The sequence below is a fragment of the Rattus norvegicus genome, chromosome 3 (assembly GCF_036323735.1).
Source record: "Rattus norvegicus strain BN/NHsdMcwi chromosome 3, GRCr8, whole genome shotgun sequence".
NCBI classification, from domain to species: Eukaryota; Metazoa; Chordata; class Mammalia; order Rodentia; family Muridae; genus Rattus; species Rattus norvegicus.
Genome location: NC_086021.1, coordinates 128628848 through 128638975, shown reverse-complemented (window position 1 = coordinate 128638975; position 10128 = coordinate 128628848). Strand labels below are relative to the sequence as shown.

At 44.5% G+C, this 10128-nt stretch overlaps 1 protein-coding gene across 9 annotated transcripts in view; it reads left to right on the top strand.

Moving 5' to 3' along the window:
• Positions 1–10128, top strand: part of Tp53bp1 (tumor protein p53 binding protein 1) — a 104397-nt gene that overhangs the window by 85741 nt on the left and 8528 nt on the right. For 8 of the 9 annotated variants that reach the window (XM_017592215.3, XM_063283318.1, XM_006234865.5 and 5 more), the window contains 6 exons: positions 2835–2987; positions 4844–5115; positions 5690–5839; positions 6057–6487; positions 9139–9330; positions 9699–9914. In XM_017592215.3, the coding sequence (XP_017447704.1) occupies positions 2835–2987; positions 4844–5115; positions 5690–5839; positions 6057–6487; positions 9139–9330; positions 9699–9914 (1414 nt within the window). The remainder of the gene's footprint in view (positions 1–2834; positions 2988–4843; positions 5116–5689; positions 5840–6056; positions 6488–9138; positions 9331–9698; positions 9915–10128) is intronic. The other variant, XM_063283321.1, reaches the window with a different exon arrangement.

Sequence of the window (10128 nt, the reverse complement as noted above, 5' to 3'; positions counted from 1 at the left end):
GTGTATATGGAACTAGGTTTTCTGTGGCGGGAAATGACTTTTTCCCACCCAATAATAATGGAATATTCAAGTTATTTAACTTTGGAGACTCTTCTCACAAGTTAGCATAGATTATCTGCCTCCTTCTCTGACTCTTGTCCTACTTTATCAGCTAAGTCCCTTGAAATGTTCACTTTTATGAGCAGAAACTTAAGATCCCAGGATGCAAGATGGGCCGGCTAGTGGGGAACAGTCAGGCTGCACAAGTCATTTGAGGCTGTCATGGTTCTGGTACATGATTATCGACATGTATAGCTGTGTTCTAACCTCATTAAACAGTCACATATATGCAAACAGTTGAAGAGTTGGTTTAAGGTCCATGTTTTAACGTTTATATCTGTTTTACTCCACAGCTAAAGTCTGAGTCAGAATTGTTCAGTTAGAATAGTGGTTCAGTTACGTTAGTGAATGCTTTGGGTGAATTACTACCTGCTCCTCCATAGAATGCAGAGCCAGTGGGATGAGGACGGACAGCACTGAGCTGTGGTAGAGGTGTTACGAGAAGACAGACCAATGCTGGCCAGGTTTAGCTACCAGCAAGTCTTACGTAGTAAACACGGGTGGGCTCTAAGAAGCCAATGATTAGGGGTAGTGAGCAAACAACAGGACTTTGAAATCTGTTTTGCAAGCAGTCCTTTTTATCAGGATTATCAAAATCTGACTAAAGCATAATCTTGGGGCTCATTTGGCAGTAGAGATTGTGGATATGAGGGATGGGGAGGTAGTCGGGTGTATAGTGCTCAAGCATGAGGGCTGGAGTTCCGTCCCCTAGAACCCATTTAAAGAAGCCCGACAGAGGAGCTAGCACTGGGGGACAAAGACAAGATCCCTGGGCTTGCCGAGAGCAGCCAGTCTAGTTGCATTGGCAAATTCTAGGTTCAAAGGGAGAGAGTGATAGACACATTGACCTCAGGCCTTCATGAACACTCATAGACACATGCGTGTGCACACATTACACAGATTTAGAAGAAATTATGATCATGGAACAACTTGGTTCTTGTTTATTGTCTGCTTGTTTGAACAGTGGTCTAAGAATTCTTTATTTTTATATTAATCGGAAATACTGCATTTGAATTTGTCAAGCCCTGAGTGAATTGTATCGGTCCTGATCTTTCTAGCAGATGTTTGGATAGTGTCATCCATGTGCACATAAGCTAGTCACCAAATATTTGCATAATGTTTTTTGAATGAAAGCAGCTTATTTTTCTTGAAGTAATAAGAAATTGTCAAAAAATATGGTTTTGTTCAAACTATTTTTTAATGGTAAATCTTAAAACAGTTTTGTTTTATGTGTCTGAATGTTTTGCATGCGTATATTTAAGTGCACTGAGTGGAGTGATGCCTGGTGCACATGAAAGCCAGAAGAGGGTGCTAGATCCCCTGGCACTGGGGTTATAGACGGTTGTGTGCTGCCATGTGGGTGGTAGGACTTGAACTCCAGGGCCCTTTGAAGAGCAGCAAGGGTGCTTTCTCTTCCGTTCTAGATATAAAATGTTCATCTTTTGTTTGTTTTGGTGATAGTGCCTCAGATTCCCTAGGCACTATCTTTAAACCGTACAGTCTAGAAATGGCTTTGAACTTCTGATTCTCCTGCCTCTGCCTCCAAGTGTTGGGATTAGAGATGTAAACTACCATGCCCAGCTTTCTAACTTAACCATTAGTTAAAAGTCTATTCTTCGTGTCTTAAATGGGATTTCTATGACAAACACCATGGCCAAAAACAAATAGAGGCTGAAAGGGTTTATTTGACCTACATATCCAGGGTCTTGGCCATTGAGGGCTGCTAAGGCAGGAACTCAGACAACAGGGACCCCCCGGCAGGAGGTGATACATAGCCATGGAGGGGCTCCACTTAGTGACTTAGCCACATATGGTTTGCCCAGTCTCCTTTTTTGTTTTTGTTTTTTGTTTTTTATTTTTGTTCTTGTGGTTTTTGTTTTGAGACATTGTTTTTCTGTGTAGCCCTGGCCTTCCTGAACTCCCTCTATAGAACAGGCTAGCCTTCAACTCAGAGATCATCTACCTGCCTCCTGAGTGCTGATCCCACCACTGCCTGCCTCAGCCTGCTAGAACCCAGGACCACCAGCTGAGGGGCGTCACCACAACAATCACTAAGAAAACGCCCTACAGTCAGATCTTATGGAGGCATAAGTGAGGTCTACCCTCCGTCATGACTGTGTTAACCTAAAACTGGGCAGCACACCTTGGTGAGTAAGCAGAGGCTCGGGATGTATGTAGGGAGACCCCGTATCTAAACAGAGTAACAAAACTCCCAAAACTATTCTTTGGAACAGATAGAAAGCATTGTCTTTTTTTGTTACTAAACTAGTTTTCACTAGTTAACAGGTGTTGATTCTGGGCTTCTCTAAGGGTCAAAGAGCACCTGCTTTTTAGGTAAAGCACTGTTACTGTCAGAATTAAAGGATTAGCTGGTTGTGGTGGCACATGCTTATCAGAGTCCTGAGGCAGGAGGATCATGAGTTGGAGAGACCAGCTTGGGGTACATAGTAAGTTGAAGACAAGTTTGAGCTATACAGTGAAACAAACAAAAAGTTGAAAAAACTTAGGATGCTCATTTTTTCAAAATAATGTGTTAGATACTCTGATTGAGCTTTGTCATTTCAGGTCACATGAGGCAGACACAGATTTCCGCAGCCTCTTCTCGGTCTTCCTGTGAATAAATGGACCGTTTGTCACATCAGATACATGAGTCTTCTGACAGTGTATAGTGAAAACTGTGACTCCATTGCACTGTCCGTTCACTAGTTTTGTTCAGACTGTGTCTTTCATTGTAGGGAGAAGAAGAATTTGAAATGCCTCAGCCTCCACATGGCCATGTCTTGCATCGTCACACGAGAACGATTCGAGAAGTCCGTACACTTGTCACCCGTGTCATCACAGATGTTTATTATGTGGATGGAACAGAAGTGGAAAGGAAAGTAACGGAGGTATAGCTGCGCCCACCTACTCCCCGCCCCTCCTATCCCTGTCCTTTCCCTCGATTCTCCTCAGCCCTGGCTCGCTAGGCACTGGCACTCTTTCCTTCTGTTTTCTTTTGTTCCTCTTTGAGACAGGGTCTTTTTACACAGCCCTGACTGTCCTGGAACTTGCTCTGTAGACCAGGCTGGCCTTTAAGTTACAGAGACCTCCTAAGTGCTACCACTGCCTGACTGGTTTATTTTAGCTCAAGCCTCTTAACTTGTTGTAGCCATTTTGAACTTCTGATCTTTCTGTCTGCATCTCTGTTTACGACAAACCTAATGCCACATGCATGTGAGGGGAGCACTTCACCAACTGCGCTGCAGCCTGTGGGTTTTCTTTCCTTTTAACATTCATCTGTTGATGTAGTGTGTATATTCATGTGGGTCTATGTGTGCAGTGGCCCATGTGTGACCCTTTTGCAGGACAGCTTTCAGAGTCAGCTCTCCTTGCATCACTTGGCTCTGGGCTATCAGACTTGGGTCATGAAGCATCTTATGAGCCATTTTGCTATCCTTGCCCTCCCTCAAACTATAAATTCTCAAAGGAGAAATTTTCCAAAACAGAAGTCAAAAAGAGCCATTTGTTTACCGTTTAGTAGTATTGCACAAATATGTGTGGTACATATTGTCTGTGGAGAGACTGGGCCTACTGAGGAGTCTTCTTTCTCCACATCATGTCAACTAGCATGGTGTTCTGTAAACAGTTTAGATGAGGAAGACAAAATTGTGTCCTGTATGCCCATTTCCCAATGCTGTGCTGTTGAGGATGTTATGTCTTGGTCCTAGACCCTTGCTGTACCATGCATGCCTGGCCAGACTTAAGCGGAGCTCTAGCCCCAAAGTGGGCATATGAGGTGAATGAAGCCATCTTGATATTCTAGTGGTTTGTACTTACCAAAATTTTTCATTGTCATAATCCTCATCAGAGTCAGTGTCGGGGTATCATTATGTAGCCATGGCTGTCTTGAAATTTAGCATGGCCTTGAACACACAGAGATCTGTCTACATGTGCTTCCCAGTGCTGGGATTAAAGGTGTGTGTGACTACACCCAGCATGAACTTTCATTATAATGTGAGCCCCCTCTACCCATACTGGATGGAGTTCAAAACCGTAAACTCAGGGCTCTCCCATGAAGCTACATCCTCAGCTCTGATAATGTTTTTGTCTTTGATTTTTCAAACCAATTTTAGTTATTTTTACTTAAAATTTTCTGTTTCCTTGGTCACTTATAAAAGAACTAATGTTAATGATGTACCCAGAAAGGCTCCTGCCCACTCCTCTCAATGACCTCCTTAGTTCTCTTCTCTCCACAGGGAAATGGCTTCTGTCTGCTGTGTTAAAGTCCTTGCTAGTAGTCAGTGCTTATGAGCTTTCCCAATAGAAAGACAATTTCATGTTCCATACATAGGAAGGGTTCTTTCTTCTTAATGTTCACGACGTGTAATATGTTAAGTGTTTGGTTCAATAGCTTTGAACAAGTTTAAAAACAATATTTACTTAATTTTGAGTTAGGGTTTCACTGTATAAACCTGACTGGACTGAAATTTGATATATGGATCAGGCTGTCCTCAAACTCAGTTTACCTGCCTCTGCCTCCTAGGATTAAAGATGTGTGTCATCATACCTAGCTATGCATTGAAAAAATGTATGTATCCATGGCTCAGAACAGATAAAGAATGTTTCCATTGCTTCAGAAAGTTCCTTCCTGATTCCTACCTGGCTGATGTGACATTTCCTGCAATCTCTAGGATTTCCTAGCCATCACCTTAGCTTTCTGTTAGTGCACTTTCTTTTAGCTTCCCTATCTGTTTCTTCCCTTCAGGAGACTGAAGAACCAATCGTAGAATGTCAGGAATGTGAAACAGAAGTTTCCCCTTCACAGACTGGCGGTTCCTCTGGGGACCTGGGGGACATCAGCTCCTTCTCCTCCAAAGCCTCCAGCTCACACCACACATCCAGTGGAACAAGTCTCTCAGCCATACACAGCAGTGGCAGCTCAGGGCGAGGAGCTGGGCCACTCAAAGGAAAAACCAGTGGGACAGAACCTGCAGATTTTGCCTTACCCAGTTCCCGAGGAGGCCCAGGAAAACTGAGGTGCAGACAGGTTTTCCAGAGAGAACCCAGCAGGGGCAGGGCTGCTGATGTTTTAATATCACATGAAGAAATACTGGGGAATGCCCTGCCTCGAGCTGGAGAAATCAGTGCCTCTTCCTCCATTGTGGGCAAAGAAGTCCCTTAGGGGATGTTGGGAATGCTGGGTACATTCTCCTGCCATGCCTATATTCTGCAACATATCCGTATTTTGGTTGGGAGTACACATTTGCAATAGGCTCCCACTGTGTTCTATGTCTTGGTTTTTGGTCTCCTCTGTGGGTATCCAGAGCCTGAAGTAGAATAGAAGGTCGGGCAGAAATGGGTGTAGCATCTCAAATAGCAACAGCAAAGCTATGTCAGGAGGGAGTAGACTTTCATACAGGAAAAAGACTTTTTATCCCATTCCCCTTGTTTCCAGCTGAGGTTTTGTCGATGAGTTTTCATGGGTGTGAGCCAGCTTCCTGTTGCCCTGGAGGAGCAGCACATGTTCCTGACAGTTGGAAGGTCCTGGGGAGATGTTAAAGGATGTATTCATTAGCAGCTGCTATCAAACTAACCTGTCTTCATTCTCTAGTCCTAGAAAAGGGATCAGTCAGACAGGGGCACCAGTGTGTGAGGAAGATGGTGATGCAGGCCTTGGCATCAGACAAGGAGGGAAGGCTCCAGTTACACCTCGTGGTCGTGGGCGAAGGGGCCGCCCACCTTCTCGGACCACTGGAACCAGGTACCTGGGTAATGCCAAAAAAATAGGAGTAGAGAGGAAAATAGAGAGTGTGTAGGGTACAAGAGGGAAAGGAGGGGCCCACACTGATGCCCGAGGCCACTGAGAGACTGGCCTCATGCCTGTGATGGGGTTAATGAAGAATGGGAAGAGGCCTGTAGGAAAAAGTCGGAAGGTAGGTCCTGTCCTGCTCTCACGTCCTTCTCTTGCCTGTCTTTAGAGAAACAGTTGTGTCTGGTCCATTGGGCATAGAAGACACTTCACCTAGCATGTCACCCGATGACAAGTCCTTCACCCGCATTATGCCCCGTGTGCCAGACTCTACCAAACGGATGGATGCCAGTTCTGGTGCTTTGCGGCGGAGTGATTCTCCAGAGATTCCTTTTCAGGCTGCTACTGGTTCCTCTGATGGCTTGGATTCCTCATCTTCTGGAAACAGCTTTGTGGGGCTCCGGGTTGTAGCCAAGTGGTCGTCCAATGGCTACTTTTACTCTGGGAAAATCACACGAGATGTCGGAGCTGGGAAGTATAAGCTGCTCTTTGATGACGGGTATGAGTGTGACGTGCTGGGCAAGGACATTCTCCTGTGTGACCCCATACCCCTGGACACTGAAGTGACCGCCCTCTCAGAAGATGAGTATTTCAGTGCAGGTAATCAACAAGCAGAGGCTCTACAGATGCACTCTGTCCACTGGTCCGTTTTGTCAGCAGTTACCAGACAGTCTTGTCTTCCCCAGCCTGTTTCTCTGGACCTCACAAGTCAGAGATCCACACCCATTCCACTGCATACCCTTGCCATTGGCTGTTTCGTTTGTAGTTGTTTTTCGGCAAACTTATTTTGGAATAGTTACAGAATTAACACATTGCCAAGGACAGAATGGTGTTAGGGTAGAGGCTCCCTTTGTCCTCTCTGCCGAGCATTCCCTGTCTCCAGTGTCCTAAACTAGTCTGGTACTTTTGTCAGAACCAAGAAGCCATCTCAATTCCTAGCCGTTAACTAAACTCCAAACTTTATTTGGACTTTACCATCTTTTCTATAATATACTTTCTCTGTTTCAGGATCCAGTCGAGGATACCACATTACATTTAGTCACCATGTTTCCTTTGGTCTCCTCTGGTTTGTGGCAATTTCTGTCTTTTCTTTTTCCGTGACTCTGACAGTTTTGAAGGATAATAGCTATTTTATAGAATGCTCTCTCAGATCAGGTCTGATGGTTTCACAGTAGACTGCAGTTAGGATTTTGTTTTTAATTCATTGTAAAGAATGTCATTAGGGTTACTGTGCCCTTCATATCATATCATCTATGGGGCTGAGGGGGCATGTGACATCACCTTACATCACTGGTGATGTGAGTCTTTATCACTAGGTGAAGTGGCACTTTTCCAGGACTTTCCACTTTAACAGTAGTATTTGCCCTTTTGTATTGTTTTCTTTTCACTCCTGCCTTATGCCCTGGCTGTCTTGGAACTTGCATTGTAGACCAGGCTGGCCTCAAGCTAACAGAGATCCACCTGCCTCTGCCTCCCGAGTCCTGGGGTTAAAGGTTTGAGCGGCTATGCTAGGCCTTATTTCTGACTTTGAAGTTCATTGACGACGCTGATAAGAATTCAGCTGGAGACAGTGGTGGCACACCGAGATATTCTAACTCAGCACGCTGCATGTCATGTTTTGATTTGAAGAGCGATGCTCTCTTTTTGTTTTTTTTTCAGGGTGGTCTCAGGCCACTGCCCTTCTTTTTATAATAGCCAGTGTTGGTAATGGTGAGGTGTTCATGTGTGCTTTTACTTTTTCATATATTCTTTTTTTTTTTTTTTTCTTTTTTTTTTGGAGCTGGGGATCGAACCCAGGGCCTTGTGCTTGCTGGGCAAGCGCTCTACCACTGAGCTAAATCCCCAACCCCTTCATATATTCTTTGAATATAGCTTCTTAGTTCTATGGTGTTGACCTTCATTGAGAAATATCCTTTCTGGATACTGTGTTGAACATGGATAGACTGGGAGAACAAGCTTTTCTGTTGGGAGCTTCCTGGCTTTCTTATTCTAGGGTTCCCCAAGTACCTGCTTTTTTTGCTCCCTTGTTTTGTGTTTTGGCCACTTTAACTTATAATACTAGATAACACCATCAGTTGTGTGGCGTTACTTAGGAGCAGTACCTAGGACGGGTAGTCATGGTTTGTATGTATCCTCTTCATCTGGTATGAAGCCATCATAGAGGTTGGCAGTTGGCCCTTTCGAGATAGTTTGCTATCAGCAGTAAATGTATCACAGGATAGGGATCTGGCAGCCTACTTGTTTACCAGTGTCAGTAGCACACTGCTTCTAGTTGTAGCTCCTCCTTGGTGATGAGTGTTCTTATGGCCTGGGCACGTGTTGGTATCAGGTGGTCTTCATGATCTAGTTTGGTAGATTTAAGCTAGGAGATGAGTAGGCTGAGTAAAAGAAGCGATTGTGTGGCACAGCAGAGAACTAGGACCTGCTTCCTCCTCCCTGGCAGGATAGCTAGGTCCCTTATCGCTTCATTGAAAACAAGCTAGTGGAGAATGCAGTGTACCTCTCTGTTCATGAGAACGAAACATAGCAGTGATGTGTCATTTTTATGTTGTGTGTGAGATATATGTTTACTGGTTGGTAGAAAGGAGTGTGGTTTTTTGTTTGTTTGTTTGTTTTTCTTTTTTTCATAGATTTGGAAATAGATCTTGCCTAACTAATCCCCACATAATAGAATTAGGCCTAAACTCGGGTTGGTTGAGTTCTAACTCAGCCACACATTGTGCTTCTAACCTAAAGGCTTATCTGTAGCTGTTTATCAGTGCAAGAACATCGAGGTAGAGAATAGCAGGAAGCAGGGCTTATTTTTCCCTTTGCTCTCTTCATTCTGATTTTTTTTGTACAATAGACAGACATGTACATGATTTCTTAGAATTGTCATTTTCACCTGTAACTTAGGACTACCACTCATTCTTCAAATAAATCACGATGGGAAGGCTTAGGAGATTGATATGGGATCATTAAGAAACCATGCCATTCATTTCAGGAGGTCCATTTGAGCCTCTAATAATCCCCAAGTCCAGCATTGGGAAGCTTTATTTTATAGCTAAAGGCCGCTTTCTCTCAGAAGACATTGTCTAATCCTAGTGTATTAGCTACATATACCCTGAGTGTTGTAAACCATTCAGGATGGACAGCCAAGTTCAGCCCATGTTTGTTGGCTCTGTGTTCCCTGCCTCAGGCCTGCTTTTGTAGAGCCCTATGAGAGGGTGCTAGGCAACCTGCAGCTATGGAATCTTTTATGTCCCCTCCAGGAGTGGTGAAAGGACACAGGAAGGAGTCTGGGGAGCTGTATTACAGCATTGAAAAAGAAGGCCAAAGGAAGTGGTATAAACGGATGGCAGTCATTCTGTCCTTGGAGCAAGGAAACAGACTGAGAGAACAATATGGGCTTGGCCCATATGAAGCTGTCACACCACTCACAAAGGCAGCAGATATCAGCTTAGGTAAGACTGTCCTGAACGACTGCCTATGGACCCATGCTTTTCTTAAAGAGAGGAATGGTTTCTAGAGTAGTTAGGAAGGATTGCCTGACTCTTGTATGGTTTATTGGATCGTAATGACTACCATTTTCTAGTTACTGCCATACTTTTTCCCTTTCCAAATACCAAATGAGACGTCTCTGGGCTTTTTCTGGCCTTTCTTGTTCTATAGAGGAGCATCTATATCTGGCATGGCAGTGTTGGAACATAAAATGTGTGGCTTTAAAAGGTGACTTCCTGATTGGGGGAGGTTGCAGGAAACACAGTACTATCTATGTCAGGTTTAAGTTATTACTTAACCCGAACTTACTAGCCTTTGGCTTATTCGTCAGACAATTTGGTGGAAGGAAAGAGGAAACGGCGCAGTAACATCAGCTCCCCAGCCACCCCCACTGCCTCCAGTAGCAGCAGCACAACACCCACACGTAAAACCACAGAGAGTCCCCGTGCTTCCATGGGAGTTCCGTCAGGCAAAAGGAAACTTACGACTTCTGAAGAGGAACGGTCCCCTGCTAAGCGAGGCCGAAAGTCTGCTACTGTGAAACCTGGTAAGATGGGAGCCTAGTGCATGGTGATGTCCTTTCTATGCTGGTCATAGACTGGCGCCTACAAGTTTATAGGTTATCCTGGTATAAGCTACACTCCGTCCTCTCTTCAGAGCTCAGCAAGAGGGCAAGACTTGATCACAGACAGAGACTGTATGTGGGCTTTTGGGGGGAATATAAGTATGGAAGTTTAAGTAGACTCAGAATGGGTACACGT